We start from the raw sequence: 26,225 nt of genomic DNA, 5'->3' as shown, positions 1-26,225 counted from the left end.
CTGTAATTTTTTGATTCCCTCATTAATGACCAAGTTCTAGGTTATTATTAAATATCAGGTGAAGTGAATGTCCCAATATTGAAATCTGGGGAATTCCACCACACTCCTTGCTGCAGTCTGAAAAGTGTTTGCTGATCATTACTCTGTTTCTACGCGCTGAGCCAACTCTGCATCCACATTGCTCCTGTTGCTTTGATTCCATGAGCCAACTTGAATCTGTCTTCACCATTGTGACCAATTGTGATGTACAAATTGACAAAGTACTTGATGGGAAAATGTTTGCTTTGGGTATTGGAATAGGCTGAACTGCTTGATGATGTTTTGAGTGTATTCCTTCTAAAGAATGAAAGATAATTAATTGGGTTTGGTGGTCTTTGGAATACCCTGAAAGCTTTGTAAATTTGGATTGGCTATTTGAATCCTCCTGTAATTGAACGACTGGAATTTTCTTTGTCCTACTTACATTTGGTTTTTTTCCTACGCAGACGCCGAACAGAGAATTTTTATTGCGGGTTTCTTACATGGAAATTTACAATGAGTCAGTATCTGATTTGCTTGTTGGTCCAAAAAGAAGGCCCCTAGAAGTTAGAGAAGATATGGAAGTAAGTGCTTCTAACCATGCAGTCAAATGTGTCTGTATTTTATTTTGAATGTAGCTCTTGATGTTAATAAGTGAAGATTTATATCTCACATTTTTTCTTTGTAAGTTAGGTTTGTTGATTGGATCTGATTATAAGAACTGCTGGCTATTCATTGGTTGCAATCCAAGTTGATCATAAGTATTTTGAATGATGGAGAAACTCAGCAGGTCTGGTAGCATCTATGGAGAGAACAGTTAATATTTTGAGTGCACTATGACGATTCTTCAGAATATGAAGAAAATTCATACTGGACTCCATATTAACTCCCTTTCTCTGTCCACAGATGTCACCAGTGTTTCTCCAGAGTTCTGTTTCAGATTTATTTCAGGGTTCCGTAGTAATTTGCTTCTGTTTGAGAGGTTAAGAGTAAAATTTCTTTTGGAGAAAATGAGGACTGCAGATGCTGGAGATCAGAGTCGAGAGTGGTGCTGGAAAAACACAGCAGGTCAGGCAGCATCTGAAGAGCAGGAGAATTGACGTTTTGGGCATAAGCCCTTCATCAGGATTTCCTGATGAAGGGCTTATGCCCGAAACGTCGATTCACCTACTCCTTGGTTGCTGTCTGATCTGTTGTGCTTTTCCAGCACCACACTGTTGAGTAAAATTCCTTTATCCAGTTTAACACTCAGAACAAATTCGACTGTTTTGCTGTCCTGAATTTAATTTGAGGATTGTATTCTAAAGATGAATGCAAGTAATATTTTAAATGACTTCTAATAACGTTATCTATTTTTTCCAGCGGACAGTTTATGTTGCCAATCTGACAGAAGAGTTGGCTGTAACCTATGAGGATGTCATGAAATTGGTCCATAAAGGAGAAAGTAAGATGAAAGCCCTGTTGACTGCAAAATTTGCTATTAGTATTGGGGTTCCATGTGAAGTAAAAATAAGATTCTTTGCTTGTCTTTTCTTTGTCCCATATACACCCATTTTCTATTCACCAACTTTTGAATAATTGTGAATTTAATTAGGGCTCCGATTCTGAGCATTCCCTGAATATTTCTAATATTTGGTTCTGTTTATTTGATGTGTCTCAAGTCTACTTGTCATTTCCATTAAGTATGTTTGGAGCATTTCTGAAATTAAAACTAACAAGAATCCCTAGAAAATGCAATGCACCAGCTTAACACTTTTTTTTTTCACCTCATGAATTGTGGTTTCAAATGCAGCTTGGATGAAAGGTTTTCACAAGTAATTGGCTTAGTACTTTAGAAAAGTACTTTAGTCCATATTGAACTCAAAGTAGGGCTAGGTTCACAACACGGAATTGATCTTATTTAATTAATGAATTGTCAGTCACTGATTGTGATTTTTAATTGCATTTTCATCATCAAATAAGGCTTTATGTCTGGCTTTTACTTCTTTAAAATAATTTAGCCTTTGGCGGTTGTGTGAAGAACCTCTCTGATCTAATTTCCCTCATTTGGGAGAGATGAGAATGTTCAAGCAAGTGCTTTTGTTTCCCAGTACAAATATCCGTAACTGAGAGGAACATAAAGCAAAAGCTAAAGTAATTTGTGCAAGATCAGGAAGCTAATGTCCCAAAACACGTGGAAAAAGCAACAATAACTTCCATGTGTTTTGTATTCCCTTGTTATTTCCTATGAAAACCTAATGCTTTATTCTAAAATGAAGCAACTCTGACTTTTTTTCTCTTCAGAAAACCGGCATTATGGAGAAACCAAGATGAATGAGCACAGTAGTCGGTCGCATACAATTTTTAGAGTGGTAAGGATATGGTTGTCCATGAATTAATTCTCGTTGAGCAATCAATTGCATGTATTTGCATAGCTACGTTTAATAATCTAAGGATGTCTCAACTGTTTGCAGCCACATATTTTTGAAATGGGTTTTCTAAAAGGCACCTAGTTTGTGCACAGCAAGTCTTTGTGAATAGCAATTGAGATAATCGGAGTAATGCTTATTAAAAAGTGGTGCTGGTTGATAGGAAACTATTGGGGAGGGAACTTTGAAAATTCTCCGACTATTATTCGCATTGTACTGTAGAATCTTATGTTCACCTGAGAAGAACATAAGATTCTAGGTGTCATCCATATTTTTCAAATGTCATCTGACAGTCTTATCCTAAGCTTTTTGTACAGGTGATGGAGGTCACATGGGGAGGGCTTTACAAAAAACCTCTGCCACATTCAAGTACTACACCATCTTGTTTGATATTAGTAGTCTTTCATTGTTGATAAGTAAAAATTTTGGAACCATCCACTTAATGCCACTGTAAGTGTAGCTTGACCGCATAGATTACAGCAGTTTAAGAAGCCTTGCCATTCCTTGAGGAAAGCTGGAGTTAGATAAATAAAAGCTGCAAGTTTATTAAATCATCAATGCTGGTAATGATTAAATTCAAAGTTTGTGAGAAGATTTGTAGCTCGGGAGCTCGTTGTTGTGGTTCTGTTCGCCGAGCTGGAAATTTGTGTTGCAGACATTTCGTCCCCTGTCTAGGTGACATCCTCAGTGCTTGGGAGCCTCCTTGAAGTGCTTCTGTTATGTTTCCTCCGGCTTTTATAGTGGTTTGAAGAAAACCAAATTTAGTTTCTGAATTTCTCGCAATAGTAGTTTTCACAAGTCAGTGAAAGCATAAAGTAAAATCAGAAGTGATTTCAATTGCTATGACTTAGTTCTTTATTAAAGTAATTCATTAAGAGAGTAAAATTTTCACCCTGTGACATTGCAATATGCCCATGTTTCCTGTGCTATGCTGCAACATTAAAACATCATTAGTTTAATTGCAAGCTATGGAGTAAGTTACTTACCATAGTTAGAATTGTTCCTCCACACAGACTGAATTTTCTTCCCCCTCATTGCCCTTCGTATAACCTTTTTCTCTGGTGGGCTTGCTGGTGGTATCCCAATACTGAATGAGGAGATATAAATTACAGTACTGCGAAAAGATTTTCATAGCCTCTGATCTAACGTAGGATGTACTTCATGGTTTTTCACTTTGTGAATCAAGGTGCTAATATGACGGAGCAAGGTTTTGACATTAATGTGAATATTCATTTATAGAAGTGCAAATGTACTCTATCCACTGACTTGTGCAAATGATAGCAGGTCCTGAGATGCATCTGGCTTGTTTTGTGTTTTAAGTACTTCATAATCATGAATGCGGTGACACATGATCATTTCTAGTTTAAAGAAGAAACTATTGAAATGAATATTTGTTTCCGGTGATGGAAATCTCTCTAATTCAAACACTTTGCTGTGCTTTAAGATGTCTTATAATATATGACTTGATTGGTGCACTCCTGTGGTTCAAGTTTCAAAATAGGATTGATATATTTTTAAAAAATTTGTGTGTTCTGATTTGAGTTACCTTTCTATTTCAGATTGTGGAAAGCAGGGATAAAAATAATGAAGCGGTTATTGTTGCACACCTGGTAAGTTGTATTCTATGGAAGAATACAAATCGATGGAAGGTCTGCATCTTGCCGTTTTAATCCTAGTGTCCTGGCTTAACCAGGAATGAGAATTCCTTTGGCTGCCATGGGTGATTAGTTCCCCCTTAACTACGTACAACATTTGAATGACTAATTTACTTACATCAGGCTGTTATTGGTATCAGATGCTGATGTTTGAGTTGTGCACCAATGATAATACTGCAAGGAAAGTAAATGCAAATACAGTTGAAATGCTGAGGCTGAGAATGCACACTGCTAATCTAGTTGCAGTATCTGGGATTACCATGATAAAATTTGGCAAGGCTCTTGATCACAACCCAGCAGTCATAGTGTATCATTTTCTGAAGGCCTTGAATTTATTCTTTTATTATCTATCTTCGATAATTCTTTCACTTTAACAAATGCATTCAAACATCATATATGTATGATGCAAGTCTATTTCTTTTAGTGTAATTTTGTATTGTCAATTTAAGAATTGGGAGAGCAAGAATGAACTGTTATCATATTTTGATGCAAGATTTGTGCTTGCTTTGTTTCAGTCACTGAAAATTCCATTTGCTAACAGTTCTGTCTTATTAAAATAAAATTACTGGGACTGTTTTCATTGCACGTTAGCAAGACTGAGATAGTTATTTACTGAAGCTGGGTGGAGGTTAAACTTTTCAAGTTTGTGCCTCTAGTATTAAATATTCTGGCAAACCTTTTTTTTCAATTTGATTACCCTCTTGAACAAGAGTAAGCATTTTGCCTCCTGACTCAGGAGTTAGTAATTGAGATGTGGGATCGTACTTGGTGCTAGACAATTTTTTGCTCCTTGTGCTGGATTCAAAATCCACTTCAAAAACATCCCTCCTTGCTATTAGAATCTGTGAACTTTATTTCAGCAGCCAGTAGGTTATTTTTCTTTGTAAAATAATTCAATGTGCTGATTTTTAAAACTCTTTCTTTCCACTCATCTGAGCATAACATTTTTTTAAAAAAAGAGCAAGTGTTGACTATAATGTCTTATTGTGTGAAAGCAGTCAGTGACCCTGCCCAAGCTCCACTTTCCTAGTTACCCATGTTTCTTTTTTTAAATCCTTCATGGAGTATGAATGTTATTGGCTGACCAGCATTTAACATCCTTCCTAGTTACACTTGAATGTGGTGGTGAGTTGCTGTTTTAAGTAGCTCCATCCATGTGCTGTAGGTAGACCCATGATACCATTACGGAAAGAATTCCAGTTTGGCTTGGTGAAAATGAAGGAACAGCCTATATGTTCCCAAATCAGAATGGTGAATGGCTTGAGTGTGCGAAATTTCCAGGTGGTGGTGTTCCCATGTCTCTGCTGCCTTTGTCCTTCTGGATGGCAGTGGTTGCAGGTTTACCTCCACCTGATGTCGATGACGGTGGTGTAAGGCTACAGAGCTGGGTCTCATTTGCTCCGATCACTTTTCTTTTCCTTTCCTTCTACTGGTTTTTCTTTTCTTCTTTCGTTTACTTACCTCTCGTCACCCATCAGTGGTGGGAAGTGAGCCCAGTACAGACCTTGCAGCAACGAATGAGCCCCTACTTGCTTTTCCAGGGCGTGCATGGGAATTGGCAGAGGTGATTTTAGTGAGAGAGATCCAGTGGTGAAAGAGAGCGCCTAAAGGATCGGCAACTTTGGTGTTGGTTGGGCCCGGCGCTGGTGGCAGCGGAAAAGCATCGCAGCGACATCGAGGTGTGCCCAGGATGTGATTCTTTTGGGGGGCAGTGGAGAACTGGCCCAGCGGCAGAAGATGGTGCCTGGAGAGTGACACCTTCCAACTTTGTAGATGGCAATGAGGCTATGGAGGAGGGATGGTGTCATTGATGATGAGCTGGCTCTGGACTTATCGAACTCTTTTTTAAGCTATATCTTTCTTTTTCTTTCTTCTTGACTATTCAAAATGGTGCTTGATTGTGGTGACAGTGGAAAAGCGTCTCACTGTATTTCACTGTTTCTCTCCCAAATATGTGATCGTAAAATCATTTATTCATTCATTCGTTGACACCTGAAGATGGAGCATCCAAAGCCCTTTGGGATAGAGAAACAAAAAAATTCATCCATTGAGTGAAAAGGTTATTCCTCATAGTCTTCAGTAATCATTCTGTTATCCTGTGTCTGTGCCCATGTTTGAGATTTGCCAAAAGGGTAAATAGTTTTTCAGTGTCTATCCTATTAAGCCCAATCAGAATCTTGTGATATCACACCTCATTGCTCTTAACTCCAGTTTTGATCAGTATCTAATCATAAGACAGCCCTCTCACCCCAGGGACCAACCTAACAAATCTTTATGGTACTGCCACCAGTGCAAATTTGTACTTTTTAAATATGGAGGTCAAAACTGAATGTAGTGCTCTGGGTGTGATCTCACCGTAACGCTGCACAAAATTTCCTTGGTTTTGCCACTGAGTGCACAAAGACTTGCACATTAGGTTTTGTAAAATGTCTCAGAAAGCAGATGTGGTGTTGGCTACTACTTTAACCATACAAAAATGTTGTCTTTATCTGGAAACTGTAGTCAATTAAGCCCATAGAACATGATAACAATCATTGTATTTGGTGCCCCAGTCTTAAGTAGGGAGTGGTAAATAGATAAAATGGTAAAGTGATACATTTACTGATTTATTGATTTTTTTTTTTATATCTTGCGTATGATGTTTAGCAATGCATGGTAAAGGCCGCATTCCTGATATTTGTTAGTTCATGGTTAAATTGAATGTCTGAATTAGAAAATGCTGTATCTGTCACAACTGAGTGCATCACCCCGCTTGACCCAACTGCAGGTTTTGTTGGATTTTGTGGAAATAATTCTGATTTTCTCTTGTCAATTATTAATGTGTAATCCACCAGCAAGCTTCTGGTAAATTGTGAACAGGTGGGCGCAGCAGTGATCCATGTGGGAACTCACTTTTCATCTTCTACATTCTGACTGCAGTTGCTGCATTTTACCTTTTGCCCTTGTTTTATTTCGTGGGTCAAATTTCATTTAAAGTCTATGAACTATTAATCTGGACTTTCACTTGGAATTAAATGTAATTCGCGTTTATACACTTTACAAGAGAATGGGGCGGGCGGGGGCGGGGTATTCTTTAAACGTAATGTCAGAATAAATCACTTGAATCTAAAAGTGAATCCAAGCGTCGTCCAAGCCAATGCGTGTTCTTCTGTGTTGGTAAACGTGGGTCCTATTAATATGTGGGCCTAATCTGTTAGCAAATGATTTGCAAGTTTTGATTTGCAAATTGTTTGAAGACGCAAGTCAACTGAGCGTACTTAGATTGTGATTTCAGGTGTAATCTTTTCCCCAAACTTTATTTTGGGCTTATGGCTATGTCGGCACCATGCATTTATGTCTTGGATGGTTTGTGGCAAGTTCCTTCTTGAAACCAAAGCACTCTTTGCACTTCAAATAGAGGGGTTTTGTTCACAGCTGATTTTCTGTAGTTGAATGAAGCAGGGTCATAATTTTGGGAGAACTGTTTTGTAATTTATTTGGAGCAGTGCTTTCCAATTTTTTTTTTTTGCTGACTGTGCCCCATTTTGAGACTTAACTGATATAACCCTTCAATGAGATCTGATTGTGGGTTGCAGTTGACCCGAGACCAGGAAAGGGATAGGCAGGAGCTGGGGCTGAATGCAGGTTTCTGTCACCGCATGACTGCAATTTTATAACTTAGAGTTCCACAACATCCATTTGGCGACAGGATTTGGGTCCTGGTACCCATTTGAGGACCCCTGACTTGGGATATATTGAATGATTGTGAATCAATATACCCAATTTTGAGTGTGGTAGAGTAACTGTTTTTCCTTGCTTGCTTGCTATTTTTCTCCGTACAGACTTTAACCTGTACTTGCTTTTCTTTTACAGAATTTGGTTGATCTGGCAGGCAGTGAACGAGCCAGCCAAACAGGAACTGAAGGTGAGTTGTTTTTGTTTAACCAGTGTCTAACGGTTGTTAACTGATTTATGCATATGCTTTAAGCTCTTCCAATTTAACTATATAACAACTTAATTACATGCAATTATTTCATTTTCTCTGGGAAGTACAGTCTGTTGAAAACTGTCAAATCTGAACTCTGTTTGAAAAGGAATAAGCCCAAAGTATTCAGATCTTCATTGTGGCTGATCAGTGTTGAATGTACCATATATATCATAAAAATGTCTCTTTTATATTGTGCTTTTATGGCCACCTGTGTTTCGAGGCATTTTGCAAATAGATAAGTGATTTTGTTTTTAGGTTAATCAGTATCGTAACTTGGGAAAAGCCTAACCTAATTTGTGCTCAGCAAAGTCTCAGAAACAGCATTGTGATCATGATGACATTGTCTGTGATGTTGATTGAGGAGTAAATATTGGTCAGGATACCAAAGATTAGATTAGATTACATTACATTACATTACATTACAGTGTGGAAACAGGCCCTTCGGCCCAACAAGTCCACACCGATCCGCCGAAGCGAAACCCACCCATACCCCTACATTTACCCCTTACCTAACACTACGGGCAATTTAGCATGGCCAATTCACCTGACCCTGCACATCTTTTGGACTGTGGGAGGAAACCGGAGCACCCAGAGGAAACCCACGCAGACACTGGGAGAACGTGCAAACTCCACACAGTCAGTCGCCTGAGGCGGGAATTGAACCCGGGTCTCAGGCGCTGTGAGGCAGCAGTGCTAACCACTGTGCCACCGTGCCGCCCACAAATAGATAACTGCCCTCCTTTAAAGTATCACATTAGGGATATGTTTAGATCCATTCAAGCAGGGAGGTAGGCCTTGGTTTAAAGTTTCATTCACCGTGTGGGCGGCACGGTGGCACAGTGGTTAGCACTGCTGCCTCACAGCGCCAGAGACCCAGGTTCAATTCCCGCTTCAGGCAACTGACTGTGTGGAGCTTGCACGTTCTCCCCGTGTCTGCGTGGGTTTCCTCCGGGTGCTCCGGTTTCCTCCCACAGTCCAAAGATGTGCAGGTCAGGTGAATTGGCTATGCTAAATTGCCCATAGTGTTAGGTAAGGTGTACGTGTAGGGGTATGAGTGGGTTGCGCTTCGGCGGGGCGGTGTGGATTTGTTTTGCCGAAGGGCCTGTTTCCACACTAAGTAATCTAATCTAATCTAACCTCAAAAATTACAATGTTCCTCAAGACTGCATTAGGGTGTCAGCCTTGATATTTTGGCTTAAGCCTGGAGAGCGTTTTGATCATGGTAGCACACATGGCTCTGAATTCCAGCTGAGCAATGGCTGACATGTTGCACCTTCTGCCCATGTCATATACCATACTAGTCTTGGTTTGGGCACCCTGAGGAAGGAAACTCCTCCGGTTTGTATTTATAAGTCTGCTGTCATATGCTCAGCAAGTCCTGCAAATTTTGCTTTCCGCTCCCATCCTAGTATATGTTACTCGAGCAACCTCACCTATTTTATTTTCTCAGTCGAGTGGCTCTGTAACATTCCATTTTAAACTCTGCCTGTGAGATTAATGGTGTAAATTTTAACAATTAACTTCTTACTGTGCTCAAAACCCATGCAGTTCAAAGATTTCTAATTGTGCTTCTAAGATTATCCTAGACTATAAATCTCTGGAGCATAGAATGACTCTGATAACTTTTTGAAATATGTTTTGCTATGTAAGTGCCGATTCAAAGTTGATTTCAGGTGGAGCAATGATGGTGAACAATGAAAACCTTTGTCACCTCTTTGATATGAGCATGTGATGCCAACCACTGCTGACATTTGGTTGGGTAGCTAGCTGTCGCAATCCTCCTCATCAAAGTTTGTAGGATCTACTTGGCCTAAAGTGGTTCAGGAAAGCCACTGGGTGGTATAAAGAGAGGCCTTAAACTGATTTGGTTTACTGCATGATAAAAATCATGCACAGGTTGCATCAGCAGGATGAGCACTTACTTAGGCTGCTGGAAGGCTAAGAAGGATTTATACCCTTCAAGATGTAAAGATGTTTTTCTTTTACCTGATCAAGTTTTCATGATCTCATAAAGTGGAATTTAATGCTGTCGTCAGCATACTAACCTTTTCAGAACTATTACCAAATACAACAATGGCTGTTGCCAAATTCCAGTCACAGTATTTCAAGTTTCATCCTAATCCCAACTATGTGTCTCAGTGCTTTGCTTTTAAATTCCTTGTTGCTATCGGGCAATTCTTCAATGTCACGTTGCCCTACTTGATGCAACTTTTGAGATGTCTAGCTTTCATTGATTTAGTGCTGCATTCAAATTAATATTTGCAAAAGAAATTGTGATCACAATTAACATTTATATTTTTGTGTAACTTTTTTCAAAGTTGGCAGTGAATAATCATTTGTCATTAAAGCAAAATCCATAATATTTTAGCCAATGCTCCAATGAATCACTCAGTAGTGGTTGCTAGCCTCCTCTAACAGTTAAATATCTACAATGGTAAAGGTTTTTGGATTCATCCTAAAGAATAATCAAACCCCTGGCACCGTGTGTTGAACTATCTTTTTTTCAAAAGCTTTAAAGTTGAAAGCTTAGCTACTATTAGTGTTTTGCCTTACTTAGCATCTTAAAAATAAAATTCTACATCAGAAATGCTTTGAACTGTCATGCCTTTCTGTGAAAAAGGATATTGATTTTTTTTTCTCTCTAATGATTTCAGGTGTCCGCCTAAAAGAAGGATGTTTTATCAACCGTAGTTTGTTTGTACTCGGTCAAGTTATAAAAAAGCTCAGTGATGGGCAAGCTGGGTAGGAAACTATTCTGTTTACAATTCCTGATTAGTGATTTCTTGTTTGTTTTAATTTGGAATGTGAAGTAGTTAATGCTAATCTACAACTGGAAGTTTATTTTTAAAATTTATAGGAATAGATAAGGATGTTGATGCTTTTGCATTTCTGATAGTTGTTTTTTTCTTCTTCGTAGTGGTTTTTTAAATTATAGGGACAGTAAGCTGACACGGATTCTGCAGAATTCACTTGGGGGCAATGCAAAAACTTTGATCATTTGCACAATCACTCCAGTTAGTTTTGAGGAAACCCTCAGTACTTTACAGGTAAGACAATCTTCTTGTTGTATTCTTCATTCTTCATTCCCCTCCCCGCCCCAACATTTCTCTTCTGACCCCCTTCCCATAAGTCCCTCCCTATAAATTTCAAGTGTTGTCAGCTAATATTCTGCTGAAAACCGGCTCAAACATAGAGCATTTAGTGCTAGAGAAAAAAATATTTGCAGACATAGATTTCCCAAGTCGATGCTTTTCAATACTGTCCTGAAACTTCCAAATCCTAAATATCCTTTTTAAATGGGAATATTTGATTGCATGTAATTCTAGTGACTTGAAGTGAAATGAGATTTAGTGATGAAAGAGGAACATTCAGGCTCTCTTAAGGTGATCTAACTGAAACCTTTTTTAAGAAAAGACTAGAATGCTATAAAACTATGTTGCCTCAAGATGAACCGTGACCTCTCAAATAGAAACTAGAGCAATAGATGGATGGAAACCTGCAAATTCTCCTCCAAGTCACAAACCATCCGAAATTTAAAATACTTGGCTAACACTTGGTCAAAATCCTAAAATTTCCTTTTATCATGTGAATGTACCTAAACCACATGAACTGCAGTGGTTCATGTGCTGGTATTGCACGTGATGCCTAAGAGCATGAACAATGGAATGGGCCTCTTTTGATCAGTGTGTTGACAGTCAGAGTTTTGTGCATTGCCATTTTAATATACAGTGGGTTTTTTTTTGGAAGGGTTATATGATGGATTCAATTTAAAGTTTCACATGTTTGTTGTTCCCTACTTTCAGTTGATATAATGAACTGCAGGCAACAAACTTGCAAGCAATCATGACATGAACATCACAATTGTGCCCTCTAGCCGTGGAGGCAGGGATGACTTTGCAAGAAGAAGCACTTTATTTTTACCAAATAGTATATGCCCATTCAGTTAGGAGGCATTCCCTTAATGCTGCTGGTTGTTGTAAGTTGACTGATGTTTCAGTTTTGGTACATGAAGCCAAAGCTTAAACAACTGGATGTCTTGCTTTGTAATGCACTTTTTAGTTCATGCGCACTAACTATACATATAACTTTAATAATTGTAAGGAAGTATATTAAGGAGTCTTCAAATAAGGATGTTTTATAAGAGTTGCATCAATAACCGAAATTGGAGAAAAGCATGTAATAGAGTAACTCACTCATTTTATGCTCACCTTTCCTTGATAAATAATTTTGATACCCTAAGCATTATTGAAGACAAACCTTCTGCTGATCCAGGTGTGGTCTCCTCTATATTGAAGAGATCAAAGTCTGGAACAATGAATACAGAATAAGTAGTTGAAAGAAGTCCAAGTGAATTGCTGCTTCACTTTGAAGGTCTATTTAGGGCCTTGCATTTGGAGAAGAAGGAAGCTTTAAAAAACAGTTAGCTCTTTGGTGTTTGCATGGAAGAAAGGAGGGGTCAGAGAGTAAAGGACGAGTGAAAAACTGTGTTGAGTGAGAGAACATTCCCTTCACATTCGCCTCTAGTTGTAAGGCAATGTTTTTAACTCACACCAGATGGACAATGCAAGCTTCAAATCTCCAAGTCATAACTGCAGATGGTAGTGTGTATTCCTTTGGCTGTGGAATGTTCTATACTTGTATTGCTGTCTCTTTCTCTCCCTCTTGCTGCATGCTAACAGTTCTCTTCAGAGGTGATAACTAGTCCATGTTTGCCTAATTTTCTAGGAGGTGCTGGGATGTAAACACAGTGATGGTGTCACAGGTTGAAGGAGCCATGTAAAAATATGTGTAAAACATGGACAAAATTTCCATTTTTTTTCAAGTAGGCCCCCTGTGAAGTCCAGTTTCTGAAACACCTCAGCATTAGATTTTTGTGATTGAATTAGATTATGTGGATTGTTCATGATTTCTAACTATATGGTATCATATTAACAATTTATGCAGAACTAAAGTTTTTTAAAATTTCTTCTGGAAATTTAATATGAATCACAAATAATTCAACTATCTGATTTGTGTTGATTTTTGGAGAGAATCTTTTTCGGAACGGGAGTGCTATGGTGGTTGCAGTTCTGCTTCTGAGGTGGAAAGCCTTGGTTTGGTTTAGATTTAGATGTTATTGTCATGAAGAAGTCCCATTCCAGACCTGTTGGCTAAGAACGAACCCACCGACTGGCACTGGTAAGCCGAATGCTTTGGTCCTGCTCCCCAACCTAGATAAATGGGTGAGGTTAGAGATGTTTCTTAAAAATAAAAGATGGTTGATATGAAAGTGTGATCAGCTGGCATTGTGATGATCTCATTTAATATGGGAAAAGCTAAAAGAAAGTACTGGATAGAGTAAGTTCTGCCATAGAAGAAGGTTAATGTGCACACCTGGCACCCCACCACCCTAACACACACTAACCAAATCCTAGCACGTGATATATTTTTCTTATTAGTTTGCAAGTACTGCCAAATTCATGAAGAATACACCTCATGTGAATGAAGTGATGGATGAGCAAGCAATGTTAAAGCGATGTCGGAAGGAAATAATGGATCTGAAAAACCAATTGGAAGAAGTAAGTTAATACTAATTGCGAAATGTTGTCCATGTTTGCTTTTTTTCAACTTGGTATCTGAAGTAACAAAGTTTTTCAATGTTCATGGAGTTCTGTCGGAAGTGAAGTTTTCCAAAGATTGTGGATGAACAGAGAATCGTTGATAAAACAAAATTGCTCATAAGTGGCTTACCCAACCCAGTAAATCTAGCTGTCATTGTTGCACCTGATTATATTTTTAGTTGCCATTCAGTTGCATCTTTGAATTCTTTGATAGATGTTTACAGTTGTTAAATAATATTATTTAAATTTATCTTGCCACAGACTTCCATTTGTTAAATTTGTCAGCTGAGTTTAGTTGCTGTGTTCTCAGCTGACTGAAGGTCAAGGGTTCAAGAACCATACCTGAGGTTTTATGCGATCAAGACTAATGTTCTGAGACAGTAAAGGGGGCGCGTTAGCTTAAAGGTTTTTTTTTGGCTAAGATATCAATCTGTGGCCAAATCTGGCTTCACACCCAATGTTAATAGTCGTTTTGGTTTCCTAGCCACTGGTTATCCTTCTAGAAATATTAAAACATCGGGTTATCTACTTGATTGCTATTTCCGATCTTGCTGTGAGTAAATTTAACTGCGCCACATTCCAAACATAACACTACTCGGCATGTCAGCTCAGAGCGTAGTATCTGTTCTCATCTGTTTACATTCTGATATGCCCTTTATCTGAGGACCATCTATTAAGTTGATTTTAGGGCTGTTATGATGTTCTGATAGCATCCCTGCCTCTCGGTCATGTGGCCTATGTTCAAATATCATCTGTTCCTCAGCTGTACCATAATGCTTCTGAGCAGGTTGCTGAAAACATTTGATCCAGCAAGGCTGTTTGATGGTAGTGGATTTCTGTTAATTTAATTGCTTACAAACTCAGTTGCAGATTTCCTTGTTCTCTGTTCTCCTTTTCTGTCTCCACCATCACCATCTAGTTCACCATCCATCATCCTGGTAGTCCACTGAACAAAAATAATGGACCTATCAACTTCTGATTTGTTAGTCTACAGTAGACCAGGTGAGAGGGAACAAAACCCTGCTTTGTGAGAAGTATAGATCTATCAAGACTATGCTTGCCACATGTCAATTATCATCCATTACGATCCAAATTTGAAAGAAGTTGCTCTTGAATGATTGCACTGTGTCCACATGAGCCTTGCTTCTTTGATTTGTCATCTCATTTGTGAATTTACTTCACCTTAGTCACTTTTATACAAGCATTTTGACTCAAAGGAGCACTGAACCTGTCTTTAAATGGCTTAATGTTATCAGAATATCCCAAAATGCTGTCAAAATGGAGTCATTGTTGTAGATCAGGTACATTCAAGGATACTGACTGATGTTAAGGTGGCAGAATTTTATATGATAACTAATATGCAGATAAGTTACCCAACACTGCAATGGGATTTATAACTGCTAGTTTTGGTGTGAAAGTTTAAGGGGTTAGGACATGCGGGACTTTAGTTTAATATCTGTCTTCCTCCACTCAAACTAAGAATGTGGGACTTACTATCACAGAGTGGTTGAAGTAAACCATATAGATGCATTTTAAAGTGAAATTAGTTAAAAATGCACGAAGGAAACAATATATTTAGATGAAAAAGACAGCAAGAGGCTCAATTTGATAGGTCCATAGATTACGAAGAAGAAACTAGAGTAGGCCATCTGACCCCTTGAGACTGCTCCATCATTGAATAATATTATGGTTGATCTGATTGTAAACTCAAATCCACATAGCTATCTATGCCTGATAATCTTTCACCTACTTATCAAGAATCTATTCAACTCTGAATATCCTCTTTGGATGTTGTAAATGTTGAAATTCACTGCTTCCAGTACCTTTTTCAAGAAAGAAATTTAGAAGGTTATGGCCCTCCAGAAAGAGAATTGCATTGTCTGTTTTTAAATTGATGAAAACTGATTTTTAAACAGTGGCTTCTAGCTCTAGATTTTCCCCATAAGAAGTAGTAGTATCCTCTCTACATTCATGTCAAGACTCCTTCAGGATCTTGGTTTTGCAAGACAGCAACCAATTGCTCTTGTAAACTCTAGAAGATGCAATTCAGTGTCTGTACAATCTTTCCTGTGAAGGCACCTCATTCATTTCATGTATTCTGTTAGCCTTCTCTGTACTGCTTCCAACACACAGATCCATCCTATTAAAAAAAAACAATACTGTATGGTCATCTTTAGATGTATTCTCACCAAGGCCCTGTATAACTGAAGCAAAACCTCTAACTTTAGTGTATTGTTCCCTACATGAGTAAAAACATTCCATTTGCACTTTGAATTACTTGTATACTAATATTCCACGTATCGTGCAGTAGGTCCTTCTGTATTGCATAGTGTGGATATTCTCCGTTTGGATATTTCTCTTTTTTTCTTCTTCTGTTAGAATGGACAAATCATATTTTCCCATAGTATATTTCATTTGCTCATTTACTTAACCTATCAACATCTTTGTACCTTCCTTATGCCCTTCTCAGAAATTATTTTCCTACCTATCTTCATATTACAGAGGAACCTCCATTATCTGAACAAGGTGGGCAGCACTATTTCGTTCAGATAATTGATTATTCGGTTAATCTATTCAATGCCTTTCTTTTGGGGCAAGGAGATTTCTATTAAATCTGCTCCCCGTTCAGGAGACAAGCAGCAGCACAGCCCCAAACATCAAACAACGTCCCCCAAACCCCATCCAACATCGCTGTCCCGTCCAACACAGCCCACCCCGGCCGGTCCCCCAAACTCTGTCCAACACCAGCCCGCCCACAACACCAACCACTGCCCAGCCCCAAATCCTGTCCAACCCCATTTCTCCCACCTCACCCCCCCACTCCAACCCAATGCCGCCAACCGCCCGCCCCTCAAACCCCATCCAATCCCGTACCCCCGCCCGTCCCCAATACCACCCACCTGGCCCCAAACCCCATCCAATGCCGCTCCCCTGCCTGCCCCCAACGCCGTCCACCGCCCCCCCCACCTACCCTAACACTGCGCACAGCCCGCCCCCAAACCCCATCTAACACTACCCCACCTGCCCCAACACCGTCCACCACCCATTTTCCCCCCCCCCTCCTTATCCAACACCGCCCCCCCAACACTATCCACCACCCCCCCCCCTCCCCCCCCAAACCCTGTCTAACTACACCCCCCAAGGCGACCCCTGTCAACCCCCTTGCTGGGCAGCCAGACCGGACACCAGTAACAAGGTGGCTGCTGCTGCTACTACTGCCTTTTAGGGGGTCAGTCTACAAATAGCGCGCGCATACATGTTTTACTGCAACCTTTTGACAGGTTCCACTCTGCTCTGTGCAGGACAATATGGGAGGGTTTATCTGGAGAAGGGGGGGTTTAGGGTACATGCCTGTGTAGAACTTCAGGGAAAGTGTGGGAAGAGAGAGAGGGGGTGTGGGAGGTCAGTCATTTAGAGACAGTGCCTGTGCTCCCATCAGTCCAGGACTGTTCTTGGCAGCAATTTTAATCACTAAACAAAAAACGCGATCAGTGTTGGACACACGTCTTTGATGTAAGGTTTCTGTCTATCCAAAGATCTCCTTTGGATAATCCGATTTTCAGATAATTGGTATTCGGATAATCAAGGCTCCTTTATAAGCAAATTCAGCAACCATATCGTTGGAATCACTTGCATAAATCATCAACATGGGGGCCTTTTCACTGGTTCCTGTGGAATGCGACTCATAACATCGCGACCTGAAAGAGACCCATTCACGCTTATGGTATTGTTTCTTGTTAGCCAGCAAATGTTCAATCTATGCTAATACGTTGGCCTTTATACCAAACGTTCATTTTCCTTGTGGCATCTTATGTCTTCTAGAAATCTAAGTACAATACATCCACGAGCTCCTTTGGTCCACGGTGCATTTTACATCCTTAAATAAGTGAGCTTGGATATAATCCCATATCTAAGAATCATCAAAACTGTTCACCATGATTTCTTCAAATTTATTGAAAGATAAAGGACTCCATTTACTGGGTGGTTTAGTATTTTGAGTCACAGTTGTTTGAGTGGCATGAGAATATAAGTCTGTAAAAGTGAATAGCTTTCACCTAGAGAAGCTGGTAAGACATTGGAAAGGCCAGTGTGTTTGCATAGCCTTTGAGGTAATAGCCCAAAATAAATTTTTGACTGGGGCTTGATATTGCAACATGCTCAAAATATCATCAATCCTATTTTATTGAGCATTAAATGTGGACCTTTACATGACATGTTATGATGGTATAATTCCCCTAAAGTTGATAGATTTTCAAGTTAAATACTCATCTTGACCTATTTGATATTTTTGGTGCTTTTATCGTTTCGGGGCAGTGTCTAACTTGCAGAAGAAGATGACACCTGCTACCAACTGCATTATTGTCAAATTTGATACTGAATGAGTGAAACAGCAAGGTGTGGGGAAGATACAAAGAAACTATAAAGGGATATTGATAGATTAAGTGAGTGAGCAAGAAAACTAGCAGAAAGAATATAACATGATAAAATGTATACTTTGGCAGGAATAATAACTGAAGAGAGATACCAAAATGCTGTAGCACTTGGATGAGAGCATACTTAAAATACTGTTGCAATTTTGTCTTAAAATGGATTGCACTTACTGTGGAAGCAGGTCAAAGAAGGTCCGTTAGACTGTTTCCTTGGCTGAAGTAGCTGAAGAAGGAAAGTTGAGTTTGTTGGACTTAGTTTAGGCAATTAATAGATTTTTAGGGGAATTGACAGTGTTGATGCAAAAATTTCACCGTTAGAGGGAATCATTTTCAAAATAAGGCCTCTCTCCAATCCTGAGATTTAGAAGGAGGAATTTCTCCTCTCTGATTTGAGTCTGGAATTCTCTTCCTTGAGAGCAGTGTGAGCTGCGTCATATCCTAACTCAGTTGGGGGGGGGGGGGGAGAGGTGGGGAGAAAATGAAGACTGTAGATGCTGGAGATCAGAGTCGAAAAGTGTGGTGCTGGAAAAGTACAACTGGCCAAGCAGCATCCAAGGAGCAGTACAGTCAATGTTTCGAGCATCAGGAACCAACATCGTTCCTGATGAACAGCTCATGCTCAACATTGACTGTCCTGCTCCTCGGGTGCTGCTTGACTAGCTGTGCTTTTCCAGCACCACACTTTTCCACTTTCTAACTCCGTCTTATCTGTCAAAAATCTGAATAGAGACAAGAGAAGGGAGGCTCCAAACAGGAAGGTGGAGTTAAGGCAGTGATATTTTTGAATGGGAGAGAAGGTTTAATGAGCTCAATAGCTTATTGGTCTTATGATTATTTGTGTAAAGTCATGAATACTTTTTTTTGTTGTGCAGCTCACCTCAGAGACTCGTGTTCAAGCAATGGAGAAAGCTCAACTATTGTCAGAAAAGCATATCCTTCAAATGGATCATGAGCAGAAGATAAAGAACTTGACAAGAATGCTTGTCAGAGTTTCAACTGATGATGACCAAGAAACAAAGGTAAGTATCTTTTTTGAACCACTGTCTTGCTTAGTAGATTGTCTAAATGATTTCTGGGGATTAAACTTCAAAAGTCAAATTCAAGAGCAAATTGTTATTTGAGGAAATGGTGCAAGTTCCGTCTGTAGCATTAACATTGAAGAAACCCGAGGACTTAGTAATAGGGATCCCATGAGCACTGAAATTCCACATCCCTATTCAAGTTCAGAGATATCCTCCCATGATGTGCTAGTCCAGCTTGTATGATATTTACATGTAAGTTATTATGGTGTGATGTAGTTGTTCAAGCTCCAATAGGTCTTGGCTGGAGAGCAATGTTCGAAATGTTTTAAGTATAAATAACGAAAAGTGCTAAGGTACATTTTGAGCATGTGTTTTAAGAATGCCAAAAAAAAACTTCTGAGGCTGATGGATAAGAAAAATGGGTGAAATAAAGTAAGGGAATAATGTATTTCTAACAATAACTAACTATCTGAAGAAATTAGATTCCACAATTTAATTATTCCCTTCTGGGCCAGGAAGGTTAAGTAATATGGTGGAAATACCAAACTTGCCAACAGAAAGATGATGAGCTCCTGCACAAGAGTCCCAACTTTGCTGTACAAAACTCTGGTACAGCCACAGTTGGAGTATTGTGTACAGTTCTGGTCACCACATTATAAGAAGGATGTGGACGCTTTGGAAAGGGTGCAGAGGAGATTTACTAGGATGTTGCCTGGTATGGAGGGAAGGCCTTACAAGGAAAGGCTGAGGGACCTGAGGCTGTTTTCGTTGGAGAGAAGAAGGTTGAGAGGTGACTTAATAGAGACATACAAGATAATCAGAGGGTTAGATAGGGTGGACAGGAAGAGCCTTTTTCCAAGTATGGTGACAGCGAGCACGAGGGGGCATAGCTTTAAATTGAGGGGTGATAGATATAGGACAGATGTCAGACGTGGTTTCTTTACTCAGAGTAGTAAGGGTATGGAATGCTTTGCCTGCAACGGTAGTGGATTTGCCAACTTTAAATACACTTAAGTCATCATTCGACAAGCATATGGACGTACGTGGAATAAGTGTAGGTTAGATGGGCTTCAGATTGGCATGACAGGTTGGCGCAACATCGAGGGCCGAAGGGCCTGGCCTGCACTGCACTGTAATGTTCTATGTTAGTTCAGTAAGCTGAATTGGCAATTATGTGCAAAATGTGAAGGCTTTTCAAACTCCAGGAAGAGTGAATTATCATTTTTTTTAGTGTCTAATAGTGGAGTATTATAAATTGTACTGTAACCTGCAGTGGAATCTCTGCATAAGATATCACAGGTTGCTGAATAATTTACACTGGTGAAACTGGGTGGCTAAAAATGATGTATTTGATTTTGCTGACTCAGTGTTTTGACTCCAGTTTATCAAAAATCGATAATGTAGGCACAAACTTAGAAACAGTGCTGGTGGAGAAGCAAAAGTGCATTGAACATTTTGTTTTTGCTTATAAAGGCCACGGAGCAGGAATGCAAAAGTGATGAGCATCGAGGAGAGTGTGGAGTCACAAATCACAATTATGAACAATGCTTAGAGTAATTGTGTGTAGTTGAGCTAAGGGCAAAGAATACAATTGTATCCAGAGCTGGACAATTCAGGAATGAAGTCCGGAAAGGATACTGAAGTTCGGAATACTGGGTTAGTCTCAATTTTTGAATGCAGGATAACTTGAAATTTTCAAACCTTTACCTTTTGTTAATTATGATATGAGACTGAACGAGCAATCAGTCAATGTATCTCTGCTTACACCTTTCGAATGATTTGGTGATCCATCTGACTCCTAAAATGTCAACCTATTGGTGCCATTGTCTGAACTTGCTGAGTCATTTCTGTTTGACCTGGAGCCACTTCTTAAAATCTCGTATGTATGCAACAGAATTAAGTCAATGTTATGGTATAAGGTGAACTAACATTTATTTTGTCATGTTGACTTTATGGAGTCATGAAGTCAGTGTTGTGTGAAGTAATATCCAAAATGCTCTATTGGAAGTTAATTAGGGAGGACTGATGGGAGCATAAGAAATGAGTTGTATATGCTGCCAGGCCTGGATAGGAAGAAAGTGTGTACATTTTAACACTTCCTATGATAGGTCTCCATATTTCTTTTTAGGCCAGAAGAAAAAGGAGGGTTACCTGGGCTCCTGGAAAATTGCGAGCTAGTTTTGACTCCTCTGCCAAAATGATCAAGTTGGATAAAGTCAATCAAGAGTTTGATGAAGGCAAGTTTGATAATCAGTAATGAGATACGAACTGCTTGTCAACCAATTTGATTTTGAATGAATAAATTCTAGACAGGCATGTTTTCATAAGACAAAACTTATCGCTCATTGATCGATCTTAAATCGGATATAGTCTGTAAGCTGTGATGGAAGGAGGAATCGTGGTTGCTGTATCTTGCAAGATTATCTTGAATTATTGGACCAGGAGCAGTTTCTGTTGAAAAGTTATTGTTGAAAGTAATCCTTCAGTGTCATACTCTGAGTAGTACGCATTTGCATATTTCTTGGCGCTCAATGTTGAAGTTTTCTTATGGAACTTGACAATGAGGACAGTGGATAAAAGGAAAAAAAACTGACTGACTGGGTTAAAATGAGAAAATAACTTTATGAAAGCAGGGAACCAGTACTTACCCAAATGTTTTGTTTCAATTCCTGTGAAACCAAGAAACAAGGCGTGGGTGTAAGAGTGGGTCTATTTGGCCATTTGAATTTAGTCCACAATTCAGTAAGGTTATAGTTCATCTTGTTGTGAATTCAGCTCCACTTTCTTGTTAGTTTACATCCTTGATTTCCTTGTCTATCAAAAATCTATCTGACTGAGCCTCAATAGGTTTAAAGATCCAGTCTTTGCTATCTTTTGGAAAAGTGAATTGTACGTACTTATAGCCCTTGCAAAAAAAACTTCCTCCACTATCTTAACGTGGAATTCTCTTATTGAAACATCTTCATGGTATCATATCTCTCACTACCATATCACCTCCATCCCCCAAGTACAAACCTTTCATCCTTAATGTGTTGTGCAAATCTTTTCTGAATTGCTTCTAAAGAACGCTTAACATTTTTTCTAATGGGATGATCAAACCCATACACCGTTTTCCGATGCGGTCTCACAAATTTCCCGCAGAGTTTCAGAAAAATCTGCCTATTTTTATATTTAATTCTTGTTGCGTTAAATATCAACATCTCATTTGTCTCCCCAATACCAACTCTCGCTGATTCACATGCCAATGCACCCAAACCTCTCTGCTTAACCAAAATTGTTTATAAAATCTGCCTCTTTACACATTACCAGACGCAATAGCTTGATCCTCGATCGAGGTAACTTCTGAATAAACATCATGAATTGTTCTACCTTCATACCTTTTGCCAATTTGACCTTTTATAGATATTTTCTAATCAACCCATCCAGATATAACTACAGATCTCTGGAGCAGGTGGACCTTGATCCCAGGCCTCCGTATCCAAAGCAGCAACATCTATACTGAGCTAAAGCAAAGACCCTGGCAATGAATCGTTTGGGAGGCACCTACTGCATGTCTTTCCTCAAAAAGCGTCCACTTATTACGCACACTTTCTCTAATTCCTATCTTTTAGTTAATCACAGAATATCATACTGTCACTTGTTTACATCTTTTATGTGGTACTTTATCAAATGTCTTTAGCATCTCCATATATGCAGGGATTATTCTCTCAGCTACTGCTGTCTCCACCTTAATTTCCACAGCGTCCTAAGTGGATCCTATCCAAACTGGGTAATTATTTATCCCTGATCATTTTGTTGCCATAATTGTTTGAATTTGATTCCCTCATGTTTCCATTGTTTAAGTATTAAGTTCCAATCTAATCATTATATTTGGTGATTCCTAAACTGTTGGTGTTTTCCCTATCTTTATTTTGCTTCTCAGTGCTTTTGGCTTAGTTTTGTGTTTACCAATTCTGCGTGCAACATAATCTCATAAGGAAAGCTTCAGGTTATTCATTGTGTTCCCTATTTAACAACATATATCCATGTAAATCAATCCACTCAAACTATTTAATATGCCTCAATGCTCCCCTCGTTCTTTCTTACTGTCTTTATCCTTTGCCACATCCTGCATTAATCTAGCTTATAGCTCTGAGAGCAATCCTGTAGCATTATTTCTGTTAAGGAGTCTGAATTTACCCAGATGTTCCAACAAATACTAAAAAAAATTTATTTCTGAGATGTATTTTTTTGTTTGGAACCAGATGACAATGAAGATGACCCTTTTGATGTGGACAGTGCTTGGACATCTAAAATTATCTCAGAGTGTAATAGTTCAATCACAACAAAAAGAGGTGGAAGTTGTGGTTTCCAGATACCTCCATTTGAAGATTCTCTTTACTTTAATGAACAAAGCAGAGTAAACACTAACTGTAGTAGGTAAGGCATGTTTGTGTTGTGGACAGTAAAGCGGTTGTTTTCTAGATTAGTGATCATTATGTTAACAAATGTGCTTTTTCTGTTCTTAATGGTATACAGCATTTCAGTAGGGACTCAAAATTTGCAAGAAGAGACTGTACACAACTGTATTACTTCCATGTTGATGCCAGGTTTTATACATACACGTCAAACTTTCAGTCTGATCTTACTGCTGAGCTGCCCATCAGCAATGTGGTTTAGGCCAGTGTTTCTCAAATTTATTTTTCTTTGAATGGACTTTTTAAAAATAGATTATTATCACCAATTCCTACGACACAAAGTAAAATATAATAAACCACTTGCCTATTTATATTTGAATGCACAATTCATTGGCTGAAAGTTTGCAAGGACTGTCCGATTATAGTGATTGCTTGTATGACTGGAGGCATGAACAATTTAATCTCCCTTCAGCAGATGGAAAGATGGAAACAGTTCACTCCATAATATTGTCTGCTTTTGGAGTGATACTCGGGTGTGTGGCTCCTATTAGGAACAGTGGCATCTTTTCAAGCATGACCTTCCCCAACTGCAGCATGTTTCAGAGCTCTTTCTTCCATTATTATTTATTGATTTGTGTCCTTGAATTTTGTTGACAAACTATTCAGTGTTCTGACATGGGGATGCCACCGGGAAAAGCTCTGGTTTATCATCAGTACGAACCACTTGACAAGATTGACATGGGCTCATTCCTTCCTTTAATGAACCTACCCCAGTGAATCTATTCCTATACCTTTTGAGGCTTTTTTTGTCGTCTTGTTCCCAATCAGACAGATGCCTTGCTTGTTCCCGAACTATTTTTGCCCAGGACCAGTTCAACCATGGCTTCCCATTATCTTGCTGTGGACCTGAAAATATCTATGATTCTTGTAGAATGGCAGAAGATGTCTGAGTTTCATTACTAGTTATCTTTTTATTTTTGAGAAAAAACATTGAATTAACCTTTAAATTCCAAAATCTGGAGACACATAATGTAAATGAAATGAATCTTCAAAATGTAATGAAAAAATGCATTTGGGTTTTTAACTTGGAATTAACTTGCGAGTTAAGTGTGGTAAATTATGGTTTCACTAATTCTCCATCAGCTTTCATTGATACCTTACAAAAAGTGCCATTATTTCAGAGATATTCAATTTATTATGCAGTTTGCTGTATGATGTATCTTCAAAGGATGAATTGGAACAAAGGATTTCTGAACTGGAAAAAGAACTTGAAACCCTAACAGAAGAGAGAGAAAAAGAAATAAAAAAGGAAAAGGTTAGTGACTGTAAATCCTATTGAGACCTTCAGTAAATTCCCCATTGATTCTGTGAAAACAGTGATTTTTAATCCCATGCATCTTCTATCAAGTGAGGAAAGCTATTTGATGCTGATTTGAGGAAAGATGTTAACCATCTGTTTTGATTACTGGGTCACCATGAACAAAATTTTACGTATTATTCAGGCAAACTGTGTAAAATGAGTTCTACGTACACCATACAAATTTTTAGTTATAAGCAGTCTGCCCATTGAAATGAAACTGAAGCTGTAAGGATAGATTTATGTGGGAAAAAGAATTTGGGGTGCAACCATAGTTACTACACAGCTGGAGTTAATGGCATGCTTTTGGGATAGCATAGAAGGATTGAAAATTGTTGGCTACATTATCCACAATCTGAAAATGACCATTCCTCTCACTTGATGCCTGCAGCCAAGATGTGTTATGCTCTTCAAAACTAATATTATCTCTACTGACAAGTATAAAAAGGCACTTTTTAAAAATATTCTAAAAGTTAGCACAATGTTTGTTCATTTGCATTCATTGTGCCTAAGGGTTGTACTCAGTACTATATTTCCTCCTCCACTTCTACTATCTCCTCCAATCCCTTCAGCTACATTCACAGTTCTGTTTGTACCTCTGTTACTTTTTGTACCACTTCTGTGGTGTTTGGTGCCTGTTCAAGATAGTTAAGAATACTGCAAGTCATTGGTGCTTGGTGTAAATACTGTTCCATTCTCTGATCTCTCTCCAGTTCAATAAGACTCTGCACTATTGGCATCTTGCTGTTCAGAAGAAGTATATATTTTTGGTAAAGCTAGAATAAAATTAAAATTGAAGAAAAGGCTTAAATTTACTTTGTAAAGGAGATGAGGTTAAAGAGAACATGAGGTTAAAGTTTTTAGAAAATGTAGTTAGGAAGGCAAGAACTAGAAAATTAATTTATCTGTTAATAGAATGCAAGTATTGTATAGGCAAATAGCAGAATAAAGATCAAGGTAGTGTCACAAATAGGTATATTGGCTCAGACGAGCAGGAAATGCCATTTAATTTGCCATGGTGTTCAACAGGTTTGTTCCCAGTATGAATGTGATGTTACAAGATTAGATAAAAAGGCATTTAAGATAGAAAAGGGGGAGGTGTTTGATTAACGTCAAACCTGGGGCCAAATATTCTATCTGTATGGATTGTATCCACACTCCGAAAATAATGCTAAAGATTTGAAAACTACTGTTTCCACAATTAATGAGTGAAGTGGGGCAAGTTGAGGGAACCAGAATTGACTTAATGTCAGCATTAGAAATAAATAGCGGAAATTTCATTCAGAGATGTATAGAGAAACATAGAAACCTGAAACAGAACAATTGTTGAGTTGAATCTTGAAAGGCAAAGCTATGGTTTCCCAACTTGGT

The 26,225-nt window shown here is 38.8% G+C and overlaps 1 protein-coding gene across 3 annotated transcripts in view; it reads left to right on the top strand.

The window, feature by feature from the left end:
* Positions 1-26,225, top strand: part of cenpe (centromere protein E) — a 116,010-nt gene that overhangs the window by 17,234 nt on the left and 72,551 nt on the right. For all 3 annotated transcript variants that reach the window (XM_087994949.1, XM_087994952.1, XM_087994945.1), the window contains exons 5-16: positions 486-602; positions 1,381-1,462; positions 2,302-2,369; positions 3,986-4,036; positions 7,934-7,985; positions 10,703-10,790; positions 10,966-11,095; positions 13,487-13,606; positions 18,951-19,097; positions 21,229-21,337; positions 23,345-23,519; positions 24,701-24,812. In XM_087994949.1, the coding sequence (XP_087851075.1) occupies positions 486-602; positions 1,381-1,462; positions 2,302-2,369; positions 3,986-4,036; positions 7,934-7,985; positions 10,703-10,790; positions 10,966-11,095; positions 13,487-13,606; positions 18,951-19,097; positions 21,229-21,337; positions 23,345-23,519; positions 24,701-24,812 (1,251 nt within the window). The remainder of the gene's footprint in view (positions 1-485; positions 603-1,380; positions 1,463-2,301; positions 2,370-3,985; positions 4,037-7,933; positions 7,986-10,702; positions 10,791-10,965; positions 11,096-13,486; positions 13,607-18,950; positions 19,098-21,228; positions 21,338-23,344; positions 23,520-24,700; positions 24,813-26,225) is intronic.

This window comes from Chiloscyllium plagiosum, unplaced genomic scaffold (genome assembly GCF_037043375.1).
Source record: "Chiloscyllium plagiosum isolate Xiang-an unplaced genomic scaffold, Cpla_swu_hap1 HiC_scaffold_2, whole genome shotgun sequence".
NCBI classification, from domain to species: domain Eukaryota; kingdom Metazoa; phylum Chordata; class Chondrichthyes; order Orectolobiformes; family Hemiscylliidae; genus Chiloscyllium; species Chiloscyllium plagiosum.
This window is presented reverse-complemented; position numbering and strand designations above follow the sequence as displayed.